Here is a 27,188-nt window from a genome sequence, read left to right as displayed (position 1 = left end):
GTCTCTCGGTCTCTCCCTCTCTGTAGTGCGTTTACTACTTGTTAATTCACGTCAGCTCTGCTGATATGCAACGTCCCTTATCACATATCGACAAACACAAAAAAATAATATAATATAATGCCTTGCGATTGGCTGGCGACCAGTCCAGGGTGTCGCTTTGCCTGTTGCTCCAAGTCAGCTGGGATAGGCTCCAGCATAGGAGAAGCGGCATAGAAAATGGATGGATAATATAATATAATATAATATAATATAATATAATATAATATAATATAATATAATATAATATAATATAATATAATATAATATAATATAATATAATATAATACAATACAATATAATATAATATAATATAATATAATATAATATAATATAATATAATATAATATAATATAATATAATACATTTTGCATTATTCAGGTTAGATTTTCTGTGCTGAAGACGACAGCTGGCGGCGGACTGGTGTAAGCCTGCTTTACGTCACGCAAAGGCAACACGGTCCGCCTTTGAATGTGATTGGTCCTGCGCACCCCCACCCTCGCGCACGGGCTCTGATTGGGTGTCGTCAACGTCACTCAAGCCGCGCTGCACTTCCTGGATTGTAGCTGTCAAACAACAGGCTCAGACAGCAACCGATGTCCTCCGTCGCCGCCCTGCATCGCCCCGCGCGACTTTTCAGCCGACACAAAGCCACAAATCCTGTAAGTGGAAAGCGCCTCCGCTGTCACCCTGTCATATCTACACATTTTGAAATATATTGTTTTTTTTTCAACACGTTAGTTGTTCAAAAGCGTCGGTTAGTTTTTCCTGTATAGCCAGTGACACCACCTTCGCGTAACCTCCTGTATGCAGCTATTACGTGCTATTATCGCCCTTATATGGGACAGGGCTTCCTGTAACGTTTTCAGCGTCTGTATATATTCATATACATTTATTCATTTTTTACTTAAAACTGTCTTTATTCATGGCTGCATTTCCTCCGCAAAGACCAAACTGTTTTAGACTTGGAATCCACGGCTTCTTGTCAGCTCAAGATGCTCTCCTGGTGTTGTCACCTCCACAATAGTAGATGGAAATCAAACAGATCACATCGTCCTTGCTTCCTTGCTGACTCACAGTGAGTGTGCTGGCTGATGTCAGAGGAGGGGGGCTGTCCGTTTCACCACACTGACTTGATCAGATGCACTCACTCGTCCATTAGTGACTGAAGACGTGTGCCTGTCCAGCCTTTCTCATAGAGCAGTTCCACTGTCCCAATTATTGTCATTTTTCGGCCATCAAACACCTCATTAATGAGAAGCCAATGCAAGGTGTGAAAGCCATGCTGGCCATTAAGCAGGAGCTGGTAACATGGGTTTTCAAGGATCTGAGGTAACCTGGGATACTGGAGAAAGAATAAGGACGCTTGCACAATACGCAGACATCCTTAGCTGGACATTTAAGCACCTGAGGCAAGGTAATATTTATATTCCAGTTGAATATGACTTCATCTTTACGATTCCCAACCACTGTGCAGTGTGATGGCTTTGTCTCCGAAATACATTTTTTTTCAAACAAAAAATATTAAAACATGCTTCACATCATCAAACAAATTTAAATATTAGTCAATGACAGCACAACTGAACACAAAATGCAGTTTTTAAATGAAACCTTTTATTAAGGGTGAAAAAAATCCTGGTGTGAAAAGTGACTGCCGCCGCTGTTAAAACATAACTTGAAATCTATCAGTCTGGAAAAGGTTATAAAGCCATTTCTAAAGATTTGCGGCTCCACCGAACCACAGTGAGAGCCTTTATCCACAAATGGGGAAAACATGAAACAGTGGTTCCGCTCCTTCTCAGGAGTGTCCGACCAACCAAAATGACCCCAAGAGCGCAGCAGCGACTCATCCAAGAGGTCACAAAAGACCCCACAACAACATCCAAAGAACTGCAGGCCTCACTTGCCTCAGTTAAGGTCAGTGTTCATGACTCCACCATAAGAAAGACACTGGGCACAAACGGCCTGCATGGTTCCAAGACGAAAACATTAAGGCTCATCTCAATTTTGCCAGAAAACATCTTGATGATCCCCAAGACCTTTGGGAAAATACTCTGTGGTCCGACGAGACAAAAGTTTTAACTTTTTGGAAGGTGTGTGTCCCATTCCAGCTGGTGTAAAGGTAGCGCTGCATTTCAGAAAAAAGAACGTCATGCCAACAGTAAAATATGGTGGTTGAAAATAAAAAACCCCAGCACAAATAGGGGGAAAAAAGAGGAAAGAGCGAAGTCGATACTAATAATAGGCTTTTTCACCGATATCACAAAGCTGAGATGCAGTTTTTTCTTGAAATATATATAACTTTTTAGCATATTTACAAAATATCAAAGTGGCAAAGTTGCATCCTTTCATTTTTCACTGTTTGGCCCTCGCTGGAAAGTGTTTGGACACCCGTGCGCTCGGCTATACAGTCAATGATCGCTAGCATTAGTAGCTAAACCGTCATTAGCTGACAACAACGTAACTACAGTAGTGCACGCGCACATGTGTGTTACGCTGGGCACAGCTTATGTACCGCGCCTTTAATTGGTCCGAAAATGATTATTTATTTAGTCCAAATAGAATTTAGTCGCACAGTGGCCTGATGGTTAGTATGTCGGCCCCAGGAGATTATGAAAAATATAAAACCAATATCCAGGATATTTTATGCCCGGACCAGGGAAAAACCCATCGCATTTTGATGTGGATTCTGGGGACAAAAGGTGCACATACAGGAATTTATTATCACCCTATGAGACACTGTGGAAGCGCCCACCCATGGACTCATCATTGTATGTGTTAAATACTTCTGGCTATACTCGCTGAATCCGTCCACCTCATGAGCACCTCAAGTCATCTGCTTGCTGCAAACTGACATTTGCGCTATTTGAAGCCGTGTTCTATTAAAATGCATAAGCGTCTGCAGCGGCATATGTCGCTCCCAGGACACGACACCAGCACGGACTGCAGACGGGATGCAAATAGAGCAGGGGTGGGCAAACTTTTTGACTCACGTTGGATTAAAAAAGAAAATTGGCCATACATACAGTATATACACACGCACATATATATACTGTATACAGCAGGGGTGTCCAAAGTGCAGCCCGCAGTGTGGTTTTTTTTGGCCCACAGCACATTGTAAAAATTCTAATAAAGAAGAACAACAGCAAAAATTGAAAAATTAGCAGTTATTTTACCAGAGTCCAAATACTAACAGAAAAAAGTTTTAATCGAACGATAAAATTCCTAATTTTACGAGAATAACACCATAATATTATGAGAACAAAAAGAACATTTTAGTCACATAAAGTTGAAATATGACCAAAACAAGATGGTTTTTTTTTCAAGTTGTAATATTATGAAACAAAACAACAAATAAAGTTGTCATTTTGGGAAAATTAGGTTGCGAAAAAGTTACAAGAATAACGTCGAAATATTATGGAAATATAGTCATAATTACGAGAGCAAAATGTACAAAACGCAACACCACCATACAGACATGTCCGCCATGAAGGGTTGCGTTTAAAGACACCACGTTACTTAAGATGACCACAGGTTGTGGGTGTACAGTAGATGTATTTTCTTGGATTGACAAGCATAATCAAATGCAGCCAACTGTACTTCCGCAGTAAGCGTTAGGTTAGTGAGTAATAAGAATATTTTTCACTTATACTTACTGTTTTTCTATGTCTTTCTGTTTATTTAGACCACACATACACGCACAATAAAGACGTTGTGATGTTCAGAGCGTCCATGAATGAATCTCGCGTTGGTCTGAGGGACTAGAGACGTGTTTGTGAGTTGGAGATACATATATGGTGTTGGAATTGCACTGTTGTTGATGTGTTCAGGTCAGAATAAAGTTATTTAAGAGCGGCTCTGCGTGGCTGCTAATGTGGCTCCCGTCTGCCGTGATGCGCATGTATTAATGACGCTAAAAATTAGAGCGCAATTAATGAAATTAATTAGTTACCGCCGTTAAGCTCTATTTTTGACAGCCCTAATTTAAAGCTGTTCTGCACCCTCTTTTTCCTACAATTACAACTTTGTTTTGTTTTGTTTGTTTCTCATATTACATAAAAAAATAAGGATTTGATCTTTAATATTTCAACTTTACAGTATGCTACTAAAATTACATTATTTTTGCTCACAATATTATTCTTTTAAAATTGCTCCTGATTTTTCAATTTTTGCCGCAAATAGCCCTCAAGCCCAACGGACCTCGTTTTCTCATTAGAATATGACATTTTTCTCTAATATTTTGACTTTATTCTCGTAAAATACAGTAAATTACATTCAATTGCATTAAATAATTATTTTAAATTAATTTCTTTTTGTAAATTTTCATCTTGTAATATTATGACTTAATTCCCATAATATTTTGACTTTATTCCCATAATATTATAACTTTTTCCACAACGTAATTTTCCCCAAATTACAACTTTATTTGTTGTTTTGTACGACTTAAAAAAAACAACATATTTTTTCTTTAATATTTCAACTCTATTCTACTAAAATTTCATTCTTTTTTTCTAAATAATATATGCTTTTTCTCGTAAAATTGAGATTCTTTTTCTTGTTAGATTACGACTTCTTTCTCATAATATTTGGACTTTATTCTCATAAAATTCCTTTTTTTAAAAATGTCCGCTGTTGTTTTTTTCTTTACTCCAACGATTTCAACTTTCTTGTTGTAAATTTTCTTCTCGTAATTGTGACTTTATTGCCATAATATTTTCTTGTTAAAGTATATTTTTAGAATGTGCCACGGTGCCAATAAAAAAACAACCGCGGGCCACAAATGGTCACAAATTTCATGGATATGACTAAGGAAATAAAAAATATGCACATTTGAGAGGCTGAAATCAGAGGATATTTACATTTTTAAATCAAAAAATGATTAATTGCATACGAAAATAGTTGTGAATTAACTGGATAATCAATGAAACATTGATTCATTCATTGTTGCAGGTCTGTTATATGCTATTCTCCACACGATCGTCCGTCCCATCCAAGCCTCTTAACCCTGACGTCACCAACATCCGTCACTCCGCTGCACTTTGCTCTTTCCGCAGGTCCCATGGCGTTCAGGAAGGCCGTCAAACGCACGGCCATTGTAGGCGGCGGGGCCGTCGCCACCGTTTTTGGCCTGTCGCAGCTCATCGAGTACAGAAAGAAGCAGGTCAGTTGCAAAAAGAAATACTTGAGACGCTGCACTCACCTGAATATTTATGTGACTTGCACTAGAAACAGTCTTCCAGAGCGTGTCCTGTCAGGATTTTGGAATGTGTTTGATGCCTCTTTAGGATGTTCTTGGCTCGGAACCCGTGGTTCCTATGGGCACTTGCCAGCCAGGATATGGTCGTCTCCACCGCTTCCTGGCCTCCCGGCAGCCGAGGCACAATGACATGTAACAGTGTAACTTGTTGGTTGAGTCCTCTGAGGTGTGGCTGTGGAAGAGCGGCATACTGTATTTCCCGCAGGCCACTTTCATGTGCTGTTGCCACGTGAGGCAATAAACCAAGCGGCTTGAAGCATTATTAGCAAGCTCCTGTTCCCTCCCCAGGTTCACTTCCTGGGATCAAAATCTCCCATTTGAGAACACCCAAGGTTATGCTAATGCTGAGGTGACTACAGCCTTATGTTGTATAAACAAACATGCCCTATATCTTCCAGGAGTGAGGAGGCACGGGGGCATTTCTTGGGTGATGGTAGCAATGTCCAGCCTCTTGACATGTCAAAGCAGCTGTTTCCCCTCCTTGACCTTCGCCCCAGCATATATATATATATTTGAACCCCCACAAAGCTACATGCCAGCCTTTATTTAACTGTGCGTGCTAACGTCAACTTTGTTTTTGTCCCGTTGCAATAACGTCCTCTCTTGCCCGTCGCCGCCCGCCCCACCAAGCCCGGATCGGTAAGCAAGAAAGCCGATGCTGATGAATTTCCACAATAGTCTGTAATCATGCATGCCTCTAATCCCAGTAATTCTAATCCCCAGCATTTAACTCTGCGTCGGCGTTTGTCCGTACGCATCATCACAGAGAGACAATGATGATATCATGGTCTGGTTTTCTGCGGCAAATTGCAAAAAGCCGGCTGGCATTTGCAAGTCAAATGTACTCGTTTGCTTGTAGCCTGGTTGATGCAATCATTAAAGCTGCAGCAAAAAAAAAAAAAAAGTAAATAAATATTTCATTAGAGGTGAAATGGCACGTCCTGATGTCAGAGGGGGATCGTTGTTGTTGTGATTATTCCTTAAAATCATTCGCTAATCAAATGCAGGACATGAATGACTGCGATGATTTGTATTTTTGTGGGTTTTGCAAAGATAAGTAGCATGTTGCAGCAAGTCGTACCAGCATCCCCCCCTCCCTCCTCCCACCTTCAGTGTACTGTGTCACTTCGCTACTAATTACATCAAGACTGGATTTTGTTTTTAGCAACACTTCACTCGAAAACTATGACACATCACAACACGCCAATGTTGACGTCCAAAAGTAACGGCTGGGACGGTGGGGTCCAAAGTGCGACCCGGGGGCCATTTGCGGCCGGCGACTGTTTTTTATTGGCCTGCAGCACATTCTAAAAATACAATTTAAAAAGAAAAAAAAAAAAAAAAAAAAAAGTAACAACAACAGCAAAAATGGAAAAATCAGCTGTAATTTTACAAGAATAAAGTCAAATTATTACATGAAAAAAGGTGTATTCTAACAAGAAAGAAATCGTAATATTAGGAGGAAAAATAACATTATCATATTATGACTTTATACCCATAATATTATAACTTTATTTCTCATTGTTTCTCATTATATGACGATGAAAAAAGACTTTAATATTGCAACTCTATGCTATTAAAATGACATTTTTTCTCATAATTATTATTATAAATTATTCTCGTACACTTGTGACTTTTTTTTCTTGTTAGAATACGACTTTTTTCTCTTAATTTGACTTTATTCTTGTAAAATTACAGCAGTTTTTTACATTTCTGCTGTTTTTTTTTTATTTTCCAACTATTTATTTATTTTATTTTGTTTATTTCCAATAATATTACATCTTTGAACAGATTAACATATTTTTTCTTTAATATTTCAAGTCTGTGCTACTAAAATGACATATTTTTCATCATAACATCACAAGTTTATGCTCTTATTTCAAATTGTTCTTGTAAATTTTCTTCTCATAATTTTGACTTTATTCCTATAATATTTTGACTTTATTCATGTAATATTATAACTTTTTCCTCAACCTAATTTTCCAGAAATTACAACTTAATGTTGTTTTGTTTGTTTCTCATAATATTATGACTTCACAAAAGTAGTATGTTTTTTCTTTAATATTTCAATCCTATGCTACTAAAATGACATTATTTTTCTTAATATTACGAGTTTATTCTCATAAAATTAGAGTTGTTTTTTCTTTTCTGTTTTATTTTATTTCAACTTTCTTCTTGTGAATTTTTGTTTCATAATACTATAACTTTTCCCCCCAACCTAATTAAAAAAAAATCAAATCTTGATTTTTTTGTTTTGTTTCTAAAAATGACTTTATTTTTCCTCAATATATTATGACGTTATTCTTGTAAAATTATTGCTGATTTTTCCATTTCGTTTCATTTAGTTTTCCTGTTAAATTGTATTTTCAGAAAAAAAAAAAAGCAGCGGCCGCACTTTGGACACCCATGTCTTAATGTGTCGGCATTGTTAATGGCATGCGTCAGCTCGCTTGAATTGATAAACCTGCACCACCACGAGGGGTGTTTGTAGTGTGCTGCAAATGTGTCATTCACCTCAAGTGAAGTGTTGCTTCATCGCTGGATATTTCCTATCATAATTACACACCATTTAACATGCCTTTAGATGTAAGAGTCTAAAACTAAGACAAGAGTCTGTGGGATCTATTGTGTGTGTGTGCATCACATCCAGGCACGGTTAGCGCACGTGGCAGCAGAAGCGCAGCTGAAGGCTCCCTTTGCGGACGAGCTTCCCTCTCGGCAGGGCCAACTCACACGGCTGAAAGAAACCGAGTTTGATGTTCTGGTGGTCGGAGGTGGAGCCACAGGTGCAGGATGTGCCTTAGACGCCGCCACACGCAGTAAGAGCCTTATTTGACTCATTACAGGTGGTCCTTGAGTGCCGTGCACTGTACACAGGACACACGAAGGACAGAAAATACAATAATTAAACACAAAATACAAGAATTAAATGAAACAGTCTTAAAAAAAAAGCCCAGGATCAAACCACTAACTGTTTGTGTTGTGTTTGTGTTGTCGCCAAAGTGCGGCACGGGGGTCATTTGTGACCCGCAGCACATTCTGATAGTATAATTTGACAAGAAAAAAAAAAAAAAAACATCAGCAAACATGGAAAAATGAGCAGTAATTTTACAAGAATAAAGTCAAGATATTCAGGTGAAAAAATAACATTTTAGTAGCATAAAGTTGAAATATTAGAGAAAAAAAATATTTTTTGAAAGTGATAATATTATGAGAGACAAAAAATGTAGTTGTAATTTTTGGAAAATTAGGTAGTGGACAAAGTTATAATGTTATGAGAGTAAAGTTAATATATTATGGGAATAAAGTCATAATTACACCAAGAATATTTACAAGAAGAAAGCTGATATATTTTGAAAATTAAAACAAACAACAGCAGCAGAAATGGACAAAAACAGCTGTAATTTTATGAGAATAAAGTCAAAATATGATGAGAAAAAAGTTGTATCCTTATGAGGAAAAAAAATCACAATTTTAAAAGAATAAACTCATAATTTTATGAGGAAAAATAATGTCATTTTAGTTGCCCAGAGACAAAATGTTAAAGAGAAGTTATTTTTTGAAAGTTCCAATATTAGAAAAATGAAAACAAAATGAATTTATAATTTTTGGAAAATTAGGTTGGGGGAAAAGTAATAATATTATGTGAATAAAGTCCAAATATTATGGCAATAAAGTCATAATTTTATGACAAGAAAATCTGCAAAGATTGTTCATGAAGAAAGTTGAAATATTTGGAAAAAAAAACAAGAAAAATGGGAAAAATGAGCAATTTTTCACCTACAGTTATGAAAAAAATGATTACACCACCCTTGTTTCTTCAGTTCCTTGATCATTTTAATGCTTGATACAACTAAAGGTACCTTTGTTTGGAGGAATAGAAAACAGGACTGTTGTGACATACTGAGACAAACTGGACAGTCTGGACACGTCTTCAACTCTCACATGAGTACACAGCGCCCTTTAGTGGTGGCAGTAGTAAATACAATAACAGAAACATACAACAGAGCACCGATACATAACTCTAATACACCACAAGGACGCAGAACACAAAGCGCGTTCATACGCTGTTAAAAAAATAACATGCAAAATTGCAAAATTCAGCGAAAGGCCGAGTCCGCAAAAGGTGAACTGCGATGTAGCGAGGGAACACTGTATTACGAGTTTATCCTCGTAAAATTGCGACTTTTGTCTTTACTATTTTTACTTTTTTCTCGTAAAATGACAGCTTTTTTTCCCCCCATTTCTGCTGTTGTTTTTTTTTTTTTAACTTTCAACTATTTCAACTTTCTTCTTGTAAATTTTCTTGTCGTAATTATGACTTTATTCCTATAATATTTTTCTCGTAACATAAGTAAACTAAACTAAACCTAATTTTCCAAATATGACAACTTTTTTCATTGTTTTGTTTGTTTCTCATAATATTAGGTCCTTTTCTTTCATATTTCAACTTGACCTTGTTGACATGACATTCTTTTTCTTTGTAATATTATAGTAAAATTAGAACTTTTTCTTGTTCGATTACAACTTTTTTCTCTTAATATTTTGACTTTATTCTTCTAAAATTACTGCTGATTTTTCCATTTTTGTTGTTGTTGTTGTTGGTTTATTTTTTTTTTTGTCTTGTTAAATTATATTTTCAGAATGTTCCAGTTGCCGCTAAAAACAAACAGACACGGGCCGCACTTTGGACACCCCTGACATTGCATAGCGTAACCTTCTGCACTGTAATTTAGTTCTCGAGCGTACGAACCCTGGGACCAACGTAAACCCAGGACCACCTGTATATAGATTATTCTTCTCTGTCCTTTTCAGACCTAAAGACCGCTCTAGTGGAGAGGAGCGACTTTTCTTCCGGGACGAGCAGCCGGAGCACCAAGCTCATTCACGGCGGTGTCCGCTATCTCCAGAAGGCCATCATGAAACTGGACTACGAGCAGGTTCTGAATTTGGCTTCGTTCTCCTCAGTTCTCCTTTGCCTGTTTAGCTGCTCATCCTTGCCGTGTCGTTTCCTCTCCTGCAACAGTACATGATGGTCAAAGAGGCCCTCCATGAGCGAGCCAACCTCCTGGAGATTGCACCTCACCTGTCGGCGCCGCTCCCCATCATGCTTCCTGTTTACAAGTACGTACAGCAGCTAGGGCTGTCAACATTGGCACGTTAATGCAGATTAATCCATCATTGTTATTAATCTTACTAAAAAAATGTTAATGCACTCTGCAGAGAGGGCATTTCTTTGCTTTCTTGAGCCTCTTTGCTCATGCTAAATGAAACACGATTAATAAAGATTAAAAAGGATCCAGCGAAATTAATCCACAGCAACCCTGTGATTAATCTGATTAAACATTTTCATCATTTGACCGCATTGTTGAAAACTCAAAATGGACACTGTTGTTGTTTCCCTCTAAAGCAGGGGTGTCCAAAGTGTGGCCCGGGGCTGTTTTTTATACTGGCCCACGACAGATTCTAAAAATAGAATTTAACAAGGAACTAGAAAAAACAACAACAAAAAAAACTTAACAGCAGAAATGGAAATATCAGCAGTAATTTTACAAGTCAAATTATTAAGAGAAAAAAGGTGTAATCTAACAAGGAAAAGTTGTAATTTTACAACAATAAACTTGTAGTATTATGACAAAAAGTAACGCAATCTTAGTAGCATAATGTTTAAATATAAGAAATGTTCTTTAAAATATTATATAAAATATTTGTGTAAAGTTTAAATATTATGAGAAACAAACATAACAAAATGAAGTTGTAATTTTTGAAAAATTTTGAGAAAAAAATTCCAGAAAAAGTAAAAAAGTTACGAGAAAAAGTCAGAATATTATGGGAATAAAGTCATAATCCCGAGAACTGAAGAAATAGTTGGACATGTAAAAAAAAAAAATTAAAAAAAAAAAAAAGTAATAATGATAATAATGATAATAATTTTATGAGAATAATGTCAAAATATTATGAGAAAAGTCGTATTGTAACGAGAAAAAAGTGGCAATTTTATGAGAATAGACTTGTAATATTATGAGGACAAATAATGTCATTTTAGTACCATAGAGTTGAAATTGTAAACAAAAAATGTTATTTTTTTTAAGTCATAATATTATGCGAATCAAACAAAGCAAAATAATTTTTGGGGGGGAAAATTAGGTTTGGTAAAAAGTTATAATATTATGGGAATAAAGTCATACTTACAAGAAGAAAATTTACAAAAAGAAAGTTGAAATAGTATAAATGGAAAAAAACAGCGAATAAAATCAAAATATTCTGAAAAAAAGTTGTATTCTAATGAGATTTTTTTTTTGCAATTTTACAAGAATAAACTTATGAGGAAAAAAATCATTTATTAGCATTTATTAGCATAGAGTTGAAATATTAAAGAAAAAATGTTTTTTTTTCAAAACATAATATAAGAAACAAAACAAAATAAAGCTGTAATTTTTGGAAAATTAAGTTGGGGAAAAAAGTCAGAATATTATGGTAATAAAGTCAAAATATTATGGAAATAAAGTTACGAAAAAATACGACAATAAAGTCAAAATATTAAGAGAAAAAGGCGTATTATAACAAGAAAAAAGGCACAATTTAACGAGAATAACCTTGTAATATTATATGGAAAAATACTGTCATTTTAGTCGCGTAGAGTTGAAATATTAAACAGAAAATATGTTATTTTAAGGGTGTAATATGAGAAACAAACAAAATAAAATACAGTTGTCATTTTTGGAAAATTTGGTTGGAGAAAAAGTTACAATATTATTGGAATGACGTCAAAATATTATGGAAGTAAAGTCGTGATATTATGTAAACAATGTATGAAGATCATTGAAGGACAATTAAAAAACGAGAGCCAAAATGGGAAAGTAGATAATATGCAGATGGCCCTTGCATCATTTCATTTTTCAGGATGTGGCCCTGAGTGACAAAAGTTTGGACACCCCTGCTCTAAAGACTGAGGACATACACATGCGTTGTCCACAAGTGTGTGCACATGAAAACAGGATGCAACAAAGTCACGTACATTGTGTAATTGTGTACAACATATTCAAAACACAGTTTCACTGCAGAGGACAAGTACCACTTTTTTTTTTTTTTTTTTTTTTTTTTTTTTTTTTTTAAGAAAGCCTTTTGCATGGCCTCAGTTGTGTTTTTTTCCCCAGATGGTGGCAGCTGCCTTACTATTGGGCCGGCATCAAGATGTACGACCTGGTTGCCGGCATCCAGTGCCTAAAGAGCAGCTACATGCTCAGTAAGACCAAAGCCCTGGAGCTCTTCCCCATGCTGAAGAAGGACAAGCTGGTGGGAGCCATCGTCTACTATGATGGTGAGCGTTTACTCACCTTTCAAGTGGAGTTGTGTCATTATTTTGTTGTTTTCCGAGAAATGCTCGAGTAGCAATGGCCACGTAAAACTTATTCAAGCAGCTGCAGTTGTCACATCTCCACTGGCACAGGCCGCAAGGACGTTGTCGTCTGGGCAGCGATTAAGTTTTTTGTTCCCTTTGCGCATTGTGAGCGTCCATGTGACTGTGAGAAGTATCGTCCCTTCCGAATGACAATGATTGCTCGTAGATACAAAACTGTCATCTGATAAGTGAAGACTTACAACCGCATTTAGGTAGAATTTGGAGCCCTCCCCCTCCCCATAATGTAGGTTGGTTTGCTGCACATTAGTGTCTCACATTCTGCCACCATATTTGGCTCCAAGGCAGGAGAGAGGTGGGGTTTGCACATCTTTTTTTTTTCTCCATTTATGCCATCTGCTCCGATCATGCTTGTGACATTTCCAAGTCTGACCTTTTCTTGGGTGGCGTGGAGCTGCAGGGGAGCACCACCGCCGCTGGTGGGACAGACTCGACAACAAATGTCTTGGTTGCTGTCCTATTCCCTGTAGACCAGGGGTGTCCAGGCTTTTTCCGCATACTGAAAAATGAAAGGATGCAAGGGCCACTTTGATATTTTTGTAAAGCGCACTAAGATATTATATACTGGATATTTCAGGAAAAGAACGACATCTCGGCTTTGTGAAAAAGCTTATTATGAGTATCAACTTCGCTCTTTGTTCTTTTTTTTTTTTTGCATTCTCCAAATATTTCAGGTTTCTTCTAGTACCTTTTCTTCTCGTAATTATGACTTCCCATAATATTTTGACTATATTCCTGCAATGTTTTGACTTTTTTTTCACCCTAATTTTTGACAACTTTATCTTGTTTTGTTTATTTCTCATAATATTCCAACTTTCAACACTTTTTTCCCTCATATTATGAATTTTCTCTCAATATTTTGATTTTATTCTCATAAAATTACAGCTGTTTTTTTCATTTCATTTCATTTCTTCTTTGGTAAAGTTTCCAACTATTTCAACTTTCGTCTTGTAATTTTTATTTTCATAATTTTGACTTTATTCCCATATTTTGACTTTATGACTTTTTTCCCACCCCAATGTTTCAAAAATGACAACTTTATTTAGTTTTGTTTTTTTCTCATAATATTACCATTTATGTATTTTTTCTTTAATCTTGCAACTCATTTCATCACTAATTTTTCCTCATAATATTATTACTTGATTCTTGTAAAATTACAGCTGACTTATTTTGACTTGATTCACGTAAAATTACAATTTTATTTGTTTTTTTATTAACTTAAAATTTGTTTCCTTTTTTCTTGAAAGGGGTAGTTTGGATTTTTTGACATGAAGTTGTATGACATCCCGATCAGCATTGTAGTCCATTAACAGCTTGGTCTCCTCAGTCCAGTTCTGGTCAGATTTCTGTGATGAAGAACATAGTTCCGCTTAGTTGCTCTGGACAATTAAGTAACGAGTTTGGCTTTTCAAAACAATATGCGTTCAAAACACTCTTGTGTATGTCAAGAGATGTGCCATCTTGTTTACGTATGTGTTCCTCAGCGGAAGAAGATGCGAGCAAGGTGCGGACTGCAAATGGCCCCCGGGCCGCACTTTGGACACCCCTCCTGTAGCCAAACTATGTGCCCTCTATGAATTTTATGTAGCTTGGTGATAGAGTCACTACGCTGCTTTCTTTCCACACTATATTTAGACCCATTAAGGAAAGCCTACATACAATTTCCTTCTATAGGGCAGCACAACGATGCCCGTATGAACCTGGCCATTGCCCTCACCGCTGCCCGTTATGGCGCTGCCATGGCCAACTACACCGAGGTGGTTCACCTGCTGAAGAAAAAGGACCCACAGACCGGCGCTGACAAAGTGTGTGGTGCGTGCTGCCGGGACGTGCTCACAGGTGGGAAAGGTTGCTGGCGTGAATGCCGCTGCACTACTGTCCGTCACGTGACCTCCGGTAGTGATTGTCTGTTTCAGGAGAGGAATTTGATGTCAAAGCCAAGTGTGTGATCAATGCAACCGGACCCTTCACAGACTCAGTGAGGAAGATGGATAACCAGGAAAGCGCAAACATCTGCCAGCCCAGTGCCGGCGTGCACATCGTCATCCCTGGCTACTATAGGTAATATAGCTGACACACATCTTTTCAGCTTTTTTCACTTGAGCACAGTACAGTAATCCCTCGTTTATCGCGGTTAATTGGTTCCAGACCCGACCATGATAAAGTCAATTTCCGGGAAGTAGCATTACTTAGTTATAAATGGAAGATTTTTGTTGTTAGCGCATAGAAAACCTGTTTATAACCTTGTAAATCAGGGGTGTCCTAACTTTTTCCAGCGAGGGCCACATAGTGAAAAATGAAAGGATGCAACGTTGCCACTTTGATATTTCATAAAGCCACGCATGTACTGTAAATATGCTAAGACGTTAAATACATTTCAAGAAAAAACTGCATCTCATCTTTGTGAAAATGTGCTCTGTTTTTCCCCCATTCTTGCTGTTGTTTTTTTACATTATCCAAATATTAAATAATCTGTGCAGATTTTCTTGTCGTAATAATATCACTTTATTCACATAACATTATTATTTTATTCCTATAATATTGTAACTTTTTCCCCAATATATTTTTCTAGAAATGACAACTTTATGCTGTTTTGTTTGTTACTCATAATACTACAACTTTTTAAAAAGAAGGTCTTTTTCTTCAATATTTCGGCTCTATATTTCAGCTCTATGCAACTAAAATGACATTTTTCGTCATGGTATTACCAATTTGTTCTTGTAAAATTGCAACTTTTTTTTCTCGTGATATTTTGAGTTTATTCTTGTAAAATTACAACTCTTTTTTTCCACATTTCTTCTCTGGTTGTTTTTTAAATTTTCCAACTATTTCAACTTTCTCCTTGTCCGTGTTCTTATGACTTTATGCCATAATATTTTTATTTTATTCTTGTAGCATTATATCTTTTTCCGCAACCTAATTTTCCAAAAATTACAACTTTATTTGTTGTGTTGTGTCTTATATTATGATGTTTAAAATAAAAAAAAAAAACTGTACTATTTCAACGTTATGCTACTAACTGATTTTTTTCTTGTAATATTACTATATTCTCTTAATATTATGACTTTTATCATTAGATTACAACTTTTTCCTCTTAATATATTGACTTTATGCTTGTAAAATTACTGCTGATTTTTCCATCTTTGCTGTTGTTAAATTTTATTATTGAAATGTGCTGCGGACCAATAAAAAAAACAACTGCGAGCCACACTTTGGAAAGCCCTGTTCTAAATACGGTTTTTAACATTATAGAGCCCTCTAGACATGAAATAACACCCCTATGGTCACCTTTACACTCCTTTTACTCAATATAGTAGACATAAAAAGAGAAAATAAGACATAAATAAGACTCCTGCTTGTGTGTGTTGCTGTAAATGTGTTCCGGGGTGGACAGGAAGTGACATCGGGACTTCAGAGTTGAGTTTTAGCTTTGCTTTAGCTTGTATTAGCTTGTATTAGTGTTGATTATTGTGCCTCACAGTGCCATCACAATGTCTTTGAAGGCAACTTCAGAATACCTCATATTTGTATTTTAGTTCATTTAGCCATTCCTGTGCTTTAAAATGCTTCATTTAGGTAATATTAGTGACTAATAAGTGCCTTTCTACAAAGAAATGTAAGTTAATGCATCTTGTTTATACATTCATACACGCACTAATATAGTTGGGAAACAGTTAGGCACCAAAAACAATGTATTTAAACTTCTCGTTGATCTCTTTGGTCACACAGTCCTGACAACATGGGCCTGTTGGATCCAGCCACAAGCGATGGCCGAGTCATTTTCTTCCTACCTTGGGAGAAGATGACTATTGCCGGGACCACGGACACACCCACCAGCGTGACAGCCCATCCCATCCCCGGGGAAGATGACATCAACTTCATCCTGAGCGAGGTCCGCAACTACCTCAGCCCCGATGTGGAAGGTATGGGTGTCAGCTCTGTAATGTAGCGTCGATAGCGTCACACAGAACTCTAAAGCTTGTATCCCGCAGTGAGGCGAGGTGACGTGTTGGCGGCGTGGAGTGGCATCCGTCCCCTGGTGACGGACCCTAACTCCAAAGACACACAGTCCATCTGCCGTAACCACATTGTCAGCCTCAGTAACAGCGGACTGGTCACCATTGCAGGTCAGCTAGCCTTTTTACGTAGGAATGTCGTGCGCTTCCTTGTCCTCTTTTAACAAAGCTCCACTTGTTTTGTGCAGGTGGTAAATGGACCACATATAGATCCATGGCTGAAGAGACTCTGGATGCTGCCGTTAAAGCACACACCCTCCCAGCTGAGACCTGCAAGACTGTTGGTCTGATGTTGGAGGGCGCCAAGGGCTGGACGCCGACGCTGTACATCCGCCTGGTGCAAGACTACGGCTTAGAGCAGGAAGTGAGAAACATTTGTTTGTTTTCAAGCTGACTCCACCTTAGCTCAAGGGTGTACAAACGTTTTCCACGGAACTTTTTAGACTTTTATATTATTTACCTTTTTGTTTATTAAAATCCAAAGTAGTTCAACACATCCTAGAAATTTCAATAGCGAACATCTCCGCTTTATGCTTGTATGATAGCTTCTAACCTTCTAACGTTCAGTATTTCAGCTTTTTTTCCTGAAATGCCCTGGTGGTGTGGTGGTAACCACCGATGACTTTCAGGCGGATGTTCAATTCCTGCCCAGCTATAGGAGATGCAGTGAAGGGAAACTTACTTTTACTGATTCTAGTTCTTATGAGTCACTCACTGAAGTGAAGTGGGTCGCTTGTCACAAAGTTCATGTGCCTCTCTGCACATGCACTACAAAATCGGCAGCCGAGCTGCAGTTGCTCAGCGAGCACCCGTGAGTCAGTGAAACTGCAGTCTTTGTCGAGCACGTGTGAGTAAGCCGTGAGTCTGTGAAACTCGAGTATTCACTGAGCACCCTTGAGTCAGTGAGCATCGAATTTTGTTGAGTACGCTTGAGTCAGTGAAACTGGAGTCTTCACTGAGGTTGAGTACCCGTGAGTCAATGAAGCTTGAGTATTTGCCGCACACAAGTCAGTGAAACCCAAGTGCTCGTCAAGCACCCATGAGGCGGTGAGCCTTGAGTCTTTTGACTCAAGTCAATGTAACTCGAGTGTTTGTTAAGCACCCGCGAATCAGTGAAACCCGAATGTTCGTCCAGCACTGTGAGTCAGTGAAACACAAGTGTTCGCCAAGCACCAGTGAGTTGTTGAACCTACCAATGAGTTGGTGAAACTCAAGTCTTTGTCGGGTCCCTTTGAGTCAGTGAAACCTGCGTCTTCGCCAGACACCCGTAGGTCAGTGAAACCTGAGTCTTTGCTGAGCACCTGTGAGTCTGTGAACATCGAATTGTTGTTGAGTACCCGTGAGTCAGTGAAACTCGAGTCTTCTCCAAGGTTGAGTACCCATGAGTCAGTGAAACTAGAGTGCTTGTTGAGTACCCGTGAGTCAGTGAAACCCAAGAATTAGTTGAGCACCAGTGAGTCAGTGAAACTCGAGTGTTTGTTGAGCACCCATGAGTCAGTGAACCTCGAGTCTTTGTTGAGTTCCCTTGAGTCAGTCAAACTTGAGTCTTTGCAGTCAGCACTGATCACCCGTGAGTCAGTGAAACTGAAGTGTTCGTCGAGCACCCATACGTAAGTGAACCTTGAGTCTTTGTTGAGTAACTTTGAGTTAGTGAACATCCAATGTTTGAGTCAGTGAACCTCCAGGAATCACCGAGCGCCCGTGTATCAGTGAAATTGAAGTCTTTGTAGAGCACCTGTGAGTCGGTGAACATCGAGTCTTTGTTGAGTAACCTTGAGTTAGTGAACATCGAATATTTGCTGAATACCCATGAGTCAGTGAAACTTTTGACTTTTTTGTCGCGTTCCCTTGAGTCAGTGAAACCTAAGTCTTCGGCAAGTACCCATGAGTCAGTGAAATTTGAGTCTTCGCCGAGCACCCATGATACAGATCGGGCAGGAAAGGGAAAGGAGAGTAGATTTGAGGCAAGCAGCAGATGTGCATTTTCCAGAGGACTAATACATTTACAGTATATAGATGCATTTACAGTAAAAGTAAGTAATAGTACCATAATAGTACAATTATAGTTCTAATATATTACAATATATGATAATAATGCAATTACACTTGCCTGGTTTCCTCTTTTAATTTTGCTAGCAGTAGCAGGGGTGAACGAGTTAACTAAAAGGAGCCTAGATTCAGTAAAAAAACTCAAGTTTTGACCTGTTCATGACTCCTTTGTAATGTTCTGATGCGGGCCAACAGTTCCAGACGCATCCTGATGTCAAGACACTTTGACTGCTTCCGCCTGACACGTCGGTGCTGACATTAACAGCGCTGACATTTCCGTTCCACAAACGGCTTGGAACATGCAGCGCTTGCGTGCGGAACAATTCATCAATGGCATGAAGTCCACAGGATTCATTGATTCACATCAGACACACGCAACAATTAGCGTGTTTCAGGTGGAAAAAGTTCTCCTGCGCTCTACTTACTCCTCATTAAAGACGTTCCAAATATTTTTAAAAGGTCATTGTTGATATTTGGACAGTGTTTGACCTTTCGCATGACGGGCAAAGCGAGCAATCTGAATAGTAAAAGGCTGTCCTGTCGTCTTTAAACATTGACAACGCCATGACAAAGAAATCGATCCTTCAGGAGCTACCTTGACTGGTCTGCACATTTGCTCTCAGACAGTTAAATGTACAAACTCTATCTTTTTGTCTGCGTTCAGGTGGCTCAGCATCTGGCTTCGACGTACGGAGGGAAGGCGTATGACGTAGCCAAGATGGCGCTGGTCACAGGGCAAAGATGGCCGATTGTCGGAAAAAGACTTGTATCTGAGTTTCCTTACATTGAGGCTGAGGTAAGCGGACATCGACTTTCCCAACTCCCAGAAAGAATTCTGACATGAACTGACCTCCCCTCGCAGGTTCTTTATGCCATCAAGGAATACGCCTGCACCGCCATCGATGTCATCGCCCGGCGAACGCGGTTGGGCTTCCTGAATGTACAGGCGGCCGACGAGGCTCTTCCGCGCATCGTGCATATCATGGCCAAGGAGCTGGGCTGGAGCCAGGAGCGCAAGACGGTACAAAAAACAAGAAATTGGGTTATCTTGAAAAAAGTTGATGGGGAGTTTTACTCACCGCTTGGCCTTTCTAGGAAGTCAGTGCTGTGTGTGTGTGTGTGTGTGTGTGTGTGTGTGTGTGTGTCTAAAGTGTACTACTACATGTGGTCCTCGGTACAAGAACACGCTCCCATAAGTTAATTTAAAGTGTCATTTTGGTCTGTAGAGTCACTCGATAAGTATTCACAGCCTCAGCCACACTGAGGGAGTGCGCCAAAGAAAAGGAAAGCCATCACCATGGAAGTGAAAAAACGTAAGCTACAAGAGAGGAGACACGCCCACCAATATCAGCTGCTCTTTTGGTCCCGACCGCTCGACTGTCGCAACCATCTTTAAGGATAAAGATGATTGAATGCTAATGAATGCTAGAGGGGTCATGGACTCCATGCGCTGCTACAAGTAGATCTGAGAGGATAATGTAAGAAGGCCTGCAAGACAATCACAGGGATCAAAAGACGGCGAACGGAGTAAATATTTCATCTTTTTATGACTGTGTTTTATGTCTTTCATGTGTTCCGTGTAGAGTGTAAGTGACTTAAGAGTTCATTTAGGTGTCATTCAGGTTAGGGGTGCCCAAACTTTTTCCATTGAGAGCCACATACTGAAAAATGAAATAATGTGACTTTACCACTTTGATATTTTGTAAAGCAACACATGTAGACAGAAAAAAGGCCAAAAGGTCTGTTTAATTCACACCACCCACGGCCCTCCTCCAGGTACGCCTCCCGCCGAGCCCACTCCGCTGTGATTGGTCACACTCCCAAGTGCTCCTGAGGACTTGCGGACAGCTGCCGAACCCCTTTTGACCGATTACTTACACAAAATAGACACAGTTAGGAAACGGATAAATTGTTACTTACAGCTTGCTCTTCTGACTCTTCAACACGACCAAGTAACGTAGGAGAGACGTCAGACAACCAGACGCCAACAGTTTGGCGGATAGTCCAGCTTCGTATTGGCCCATGTTCACAAAACAGTCCCGTGTGAAATGCCGTTGACAGATGAGCATATTTTTCTGTTGCTGGCCAGGAATCAGCAACTCCAACCACTTCTGCCTCTTTACGAACCCCCGATCAAACATTTCCTGGGAGCACGGTCAACAGAGCAGAGCGAGCCAGAGCCAGGGGAGGGTAGGCCTACAGCGTTTGCCTCGGCATGCCCACATAAGGGAGTCCGGGTTGCTTTGACGTCAATGGAACTCGGTGTTAAAAATAACTCTGTAAAACACAGCATGCAGAGCCGTCCAAAACTGCTTTCAGGTCTCACTTCCAAATGCGCAAACCTCATTATTTGACACATTGGCATCATTTAACACAAGAATTCATACGACATACTACTTCATACTTTGTTTACTCCATTTCTGCTGTTGTTTTTTTAGTTGTAGTTCTTGTTAAATTATTATTTTGTGTGCCACGGGCTGCAAATGGCCCCCGGGTTGCAATTTGAACACCCCTGATTTAGGTATAAGCTCCGACTTACACTCAAACTCAGCTTACATCACAGCCTAGTTACAGGACTCGTTTGTAACCCGAGGACCACCTGTAATATTGTACTTTAATCGGAGCTGCCTTTTTTTTCAAATCAGGCCGAGCTTGAAGCAGCTAAGAAGTTCTTGTACCACGAGATGGGCTACCGGTCTCGTTCTGAGCAGCTGACCAAGACGTCCGAGATGAATCTGGACAACCAGGAAGTAGCAAGGTACTCAAATCACTCTGGCCACGAAAAGTGACGCCGACTCAGCTCTAGATGATTGGCAGGTACAAGAAGCGCTTCCATAAGTTTGACAAAGAAAGCAAAGGATTCATCACCACTGTCGACGTCCAGCAAGTCTTGGAGGTGAGCTCCCGCTTCCCAGAGACCAGGGTTCGTCTTCGGCGCTTGATCCCGACGTTCTCTTTGCAGAGCATCAACGTCCACATAGACGAGAACGCGCTCCATGAAATCCTCAATGAGGTGGACGTCAACAAGAATGGACAGATTGAAATTGGTGAATTCCTGCAGGTATGTGATGACCAGCGCTTGTGCATGTAATACCTATTTCCCCTCGCGGCAGAGAAAAGACAAACGAGAAAAGGTGCTTGTCCACCTGAGACTGTAGGTGTGAACTCTCCTCCAACGGATGACGCTAATTAGGAAGTGTGACTGGGATAATGAGGGCTGGGGCGCTATTGCTAAATTACTTTCTCACTTGGGGAGGAAAGGGTCATTACGAGGGAGCATGAGTTTTGTCTTCATTAGCGTGAGCGATCTGGTTAGACCCTCCAGTGGGCAGCAGATGTTTTTCCCTTTTGAGAACATGTGCATTTTTCTGTGGCTAAATGTCATTGTTTGTTTCTTGCCCGTGTGTCCGACCGGCTCGTGGCTGACTTAGAGACTCCAAGCAGGTACTGGTGGACAGTCCTTAACTCTGAAATATACGCCCTTTTTCACTGCTCTGGTGGCTACCTCGACCTGGAGGCGAAGAACTCACCAGACTCAACGGGTCTACCAAGTGATAAAGCTGCACCAGGCTGGGCGACAGCAGTAGAACTGCTGCTGCTTGTCATAGAAATATTCCAGAACGTCAAGATACAGTAGAACTTGGGTTAGCCCACGTCCCAGGTTGGCGTGTTTTTCAGTTGACGTCGAAAATTTTCCGGTTAGCATACAATATGGCGCTGTGTTGTCGTGTTTTTAACACAATGTGTGAGTCCAGCTGTGTTTTTAATGACAAAACGTCCTTGTTAGCATCCTATTAGCCTGCTAATACATGGAAACAGGAAGTGGAAGTCACCCACAAGTCTCAAATATGCTTTTATAGTTTTGCTATCATAGTTTTACATGCAGAAAATTATTCCAAATGCTTATAAATGAGGAGTGAAAGGGATAACTCAAAGGTGTCCAAAGTGCAGCCTGGGTGCCGTTCACGGACCGCGGCTGTATTTTATTGGCCCTCGGCATATTCTAAAAATATAATTTAACAACAACAACAAAAAAGAACAAAAATGAGAAAAACATCAACACTTTTACAAGAATAAAGTAAAAATATTATGAGAAAAAAGTTGTGATCTAACAAGAAAAAAAGTCAATAATTAAATAATATTGTGAGCAAAAATATCATCATTTTAGTAGCATAATGTTGAAATACTGTATAAAAGAAAAACATTTTTAAAAAGTCCTAATGTTATGACAAAACAAGCAAAACAAAATAAAGTTGTAATTTTTGTAAATGGTAAAAATAAACTAAAAGAAAATAATGAAACAGCAAAAATGGGAAAACAAGATTTTACAAGTAATGTTACAAGAATAAAGACAAAATTTTAAGAGAGTAAATAAGAGAAAAAGTAGGAAAAAAGTCGTAATATGAGAAACAAACAAAACAAGAAATAAAGTTGAAATGTTTGGAAAATTAGGTTGGGGAAAAGTCAAAATATGAGCTTAAAGTCATAATATTACGAGAAATAATTAACATGGAGAAAATGGGAAACAAAATGTAAGTAGAAAAGGTTCATATTAATAATAATACGCTAATAATACGCTTTGTCACCGATAAAGCTGAGATGCAGGCTATTTTTTAAGGGGTTGGCTTAAGTGGCCCCCCGCATTTTTGGATTTTTCAGTACGCGGCCCTCAGTGGAAAAAGTTCGGGACACCCCTGGGATAAATGAACATTTAAGGTTACTTTTACCTTCACTCAAGACGTGATTGTTGCCAAAGACACCATGTGGCAGCAAGGTAAACACGGACGCCACCTTCCTGTTTTGCCATGAGTTATTCCTTGAATTCAATCGTGTTTCTCACCTTCTTTATCAAAATGCTGGCACTTGCAACTTCCTTTAGCTCCATTTTGGGATATTTTGCAGCCGCGATGAAAAGACAAGCAGAGACTTGAGGTGAGAAACACTACTCAAGAAATAACTCATAGCAAAACATGAAAGTGGTGTCCGTGTGTGTCTCGCTGCCACATCCCTGTCTTAAGCAACGATTCAATGAAGGTAAAAGTAACCATCAATGTTAATTTATCCCTTTCATTTACATGATTTCTTATGGGAAAATCTGATCCGGTTCGAGTCAGACCTTCTGGAACGGATTAATTACCAAGATTCCACTATGCCAGAAAAACTCCAGCTCAAAGCGGAAGACCCGGGATTGGTGAGACAATGGAACAGAGTGGAACGAAAGAGACGCAGGCAACAGTGGAGCTTAATCAGCGAGGCTGCTTTCACACCTGAACCCTTTGGTCGTCTTAATGGAACTGTAGCTCATTTTGTGTGGTGTGAACATACTTTCACACTCACCAACAGGGGGAAACAAATGATTCAACACCAGCTGAAAGTATGTAAGACATGAACAATGCAGACTTTTATTTTAGCAGAGAGAAACTGAACATCCACAAAATGTTCCAGAGAAAAAAAAAACATTAGCTAAAAGTTAGTAGAGGTGTAACGGTGCGTCATAATCACGGTTCGCTACTGTGCTGTACCTCGGTTTGAGGTTCATTTTGGGTGCAGTCAGGGAACACAGTGCAAAACAGAAACTGATTGTGTGTTTGATTATTTTTAAAATGAAGCATAAAAAAGCAGTTTTTCGCACAACCTAATTTTCCCAAAATTTGTTTTTTTTGTTTGTTTCTCATAATACGACTTTTTTCCTACTTTTTCTCTTATTTACTCTCTTAAAATTTTGTCTTTATTCTTGTAACATTACTTGTAAAATCTTGTTTTCCCATTTTTGCTGTTTCATTATTTTCTTTTAGTTTATTTTTACCATTTACAAAAATTACAACTTTATTTTGTTTTGCTTGTTTTGACTTATGGGTTTTTATTGTAATATTTCAACTCCATGCTACTAAAATGACATTATTTTTCCTCATAATATTACAAGTTTATTCTCATAAAATTGAGCCTTTTTTTCTTGTTAGAATGCAACTTTTTTCTCAATATTTTGTCGTTATTCGTTAACAGCTGTCTTTTCCATTTCTGCTGGGTTTTTTTTCCCAACTCGTTCAACTTTTTTCTTGTAAATCTTGATTTCATAAAGTTAGGACTTTATTTGCATAATATCATAATTTTTCCCAAACTTACTGTCCAAAAAGTACAGTATTTTTCCTTATAATATTATGCCTTTTTTCTCATAAAATTGCAACTTTAATATTTTGAATTTATTCTCGTAAAATTACTTTCCATAATCATGACTGTATTCCAATAATAATTGCACCTGATTCTCATAACATTATATCTTTTTCCATAACCAAATGTCCCCGAAATTACAAGTTTTGTTTGTTTCTCATAATATTACGACGTAAAAAAAAAGAAGTCTTTTTTCTTTAACATTATGCTACTAAAATGATGTTATTTCTCCTCCTGATATTACCACGTTATTCTTGTTACAAGTTTTTCTTGTTAGATGACTTTTTCTCTTAATATTTGGACTTTATTCTTGTAAAATGATTGTTTAGTTTCGTTTTCTCATAAAATTACATGATCAGAATGTGCCGCAGGCCCAAAAAAAAAAACAGCCACGGGCCACAAATGGCCCCAGGCCACACTTTGGGCACCACAGCTTTAAACCATAAGGATTTAGGGATAAGAGGACATAAATACTTACTTTGTTCAATTAAATTAAATTGTAACTTCGGTTTAATGCCAAAGAGTAGTGCATTGTTGATGTCTTTGTATGCTAAACTACAAAATGAGCTGGGGGTGAAGTAGTTGCTGTTGATGAGCTTCCAAAGAAAGCGAGCCACGCTGCATCCGATGGACACGCGGATGTAAACGAACATGTCACTGATTGGTTAAGACAAACGAAGATGGAGGTTGTCAAAGCATCACGTCCAGCCAAGTCCAGCTTTATCACGTTAGGGGGGGAAAAAAACATACTGAACCGGTGTTGGGCTGACGCAAGCGTGTGAAGGTGGTCGGGATTAGCTTTAGCGAGACGTGGTCTCCTCCAACGTGTGCTGTCTGTCCAACAGTTGATGAGCGCCGTCAAAAAGGGCCACGTGTCCGACAGCCGCCTGGCCATCCTCATGAAGTCCGCTGAGGAGACTCTGGACAAGCGGGGCCCCGTGACGGTGGACCGCAGCGGGGGCGGAGTCTGAGCCCCAGCCTTTGCGGAGGCTCATCTGAATGACAATGCAATCAGGGAGACGGCGGCAGGAGTTTGGCCAAATCAACAACAAAACCGCCGCCGCTCTCGAAGCGTGTTTTGGGTGAAACGGAGTCTAATGATGGAGATTTGTTTTTACGTGTTGATTGGTTCTCAGCATCAGGTGCCTCCACTCTTCCACAGCGCACAATGTATCTATTTAAAGCATCTTTTTAGCACAGCGCTCATATTTGTACCCACTTTTAACACTGCTTTTCATACTGACGCTGATTGTCGTGCACGTACTGCTTCATTGAATTTATTTTACTGTCCTGGAAGGAACACATGCAATCAGTTCCACTTGTTACAAGCTGTTAGGCTGCAACAATTAATCGATGAGCCATCCATTATCCAATTCATCCACAACTATTTTGGTAGTCAGTTTTCCTCTCTTCTGATATTTACCGGACTGTTTGTTTGCTTCATGTTGATTTGGTCCGTTTAGGGCAGGGGTGTCCAAAGTGTGGGCCGGGGGCCATTTGCAGCTTAAAGCTGGGTGTTTTTGGCCCACAGCACATTTCTAAAAATATCATTTAACAAGAAAAACTAAAAAAAAACCCAACAAAAAAAAAAAAACATGAACAACAAAAATGGAAAAAATCTGCAGTAATTTTACAGGGATAAAGTCCAAATAATAAGAGGAAAAAGTGGTAATCTAACAAGAAAAAGAGATAATTTTGCAAGAACGACGTAATAGTATTAGGAAAAATAACATCATTTCAGCAGCATAAAGTTGAAATATTAACTTTTTTTTTTAAAGTAACATTATGAGAAACAAAAACAACAAATTTGGGAATTTTAGCAAAATTAGTTTGGGGAAAAAGTTCTTATGTTACGAGAATAAAGTCCAAATATTATGGGGATAAAGTCATAATTACGAGAAGCTGAAATAGTTGGAAAATGTAAAAAAACAAAAAAATAGCAGAAATGGTAGAAAGGTGCAATATTACAAAAATAAACTTGTAATATTATGAGGAAAAATTTCATTTTAGTAGCACAGAGTTGAAATGTTTGTTTTTTTAAAGCTTGTAATGTTATGACAAACAAAACAAAATAAAGTTGTCATTTTTGGAACGTTAGGTTGGGGAAAAAAAGTTCAAATATGTGAATAACATCATTTCAGCAGCATATTAACGTGATTATGAGAAACAAAAACAACATGTTGGAATTTTTGGAATATCAGTTTGGGGAAAAAGTTCTAATGTTACGAGAATAAAGTCCAAA

At 38.7% G+C, this 27,188-nt stretch overlaps 1 protein-coding gene across 2 annotated transcripts; it reads left to right on the top strand.

The window, feature by feature from the left end:
* The first annotated feature begins 597 nt into the window (after positions 1–597).
* Positions 598–27,188, top strand: gpd2 (glycerol-3-phosphate dehydrogenase 2 (mitochondrial)). Of its 2 annotated transcripts, XM_054783051.1 has the most exons (18): positions 598–698; positions 5,091–5,197; positions 7,944–8,112; positions 10,109–10,233; positions 10,320–10,417; positions 12,451–12,614; positions 14,388–14,552; positions 14,630–14,774; positions 16,443–16,636; positions 16,706–16,840; positions 16,918–17,093; positions 19,443–19,574; positions 19,641–19,799; positions 21,424–21,536; positions 21,596–21,674; positions 21,741–21,839; positions 22,210–22,222; positions 25,792–27,188. In XM_054783051.1, exons 2-18 carry the CDS (start codon positions 5,096–5,098, stop codon positions 25,857–25,859), a joined length of 2,136 nt encoding a protein of 711 aa, XP_054639026.1. In that variant the 5' UTR covers positions 598–698; positions 5,091–5,095; the 3' UTR covers positions 25,860–27,188. The 2 variants fall into 2 exon arrangements, with proteins under 2 accessions (XP_054639026.1, XP_054639019.1); XM_054783044.1 differs by lacking the exon at positions 22,210–22,222.

This window comes from Dunckerocampus dactyliophorus, chromosome 1 (assembly GCF_027744805.1).
Source record: "Dunckerocampus dactyliophorus isolate RoL2022-P2 chromosome 1, RoL_Ddac_1.1, whole genome shotgun sequence".
In the NCBI taxonomy this organism is placed as follows: Eukaryota; Metazoa; Chordata; class Actinopteri; order Syngnathiformes; family Syngnathidae; genus Dunckerocampus; species Dunckerocampus dactyliophorus.
This window is presented reverse-complemented; position numbering and strand designations above follow the sequence as displayed.

Excerpts from the sequence above, each read along its gene's own strand:
- gpd2 (XM_054783044.1), top strand. The coding sequence starts at position 5,096 with ATGGCGTTCAGGAAGGCCGTCAAACGCACGGCCATTGTAGGCGGCGGG. Across the intron at positions 14,553-14,629 it reads CTGCCGGGACGTGCTCACAG|GAGAGGAATTTGATGTCAAA; the intron begins GTGGGAAAGGTT and ends TGTCTGTTTCAG. Across the intron at positions 16,841-16,917 it reads CGGACTGGTCACCATTGCAG|GTGGTAAATGGACCACATAT; the intron begins GTCAGCTAGCCT and ends TGTTTTGTGCAG.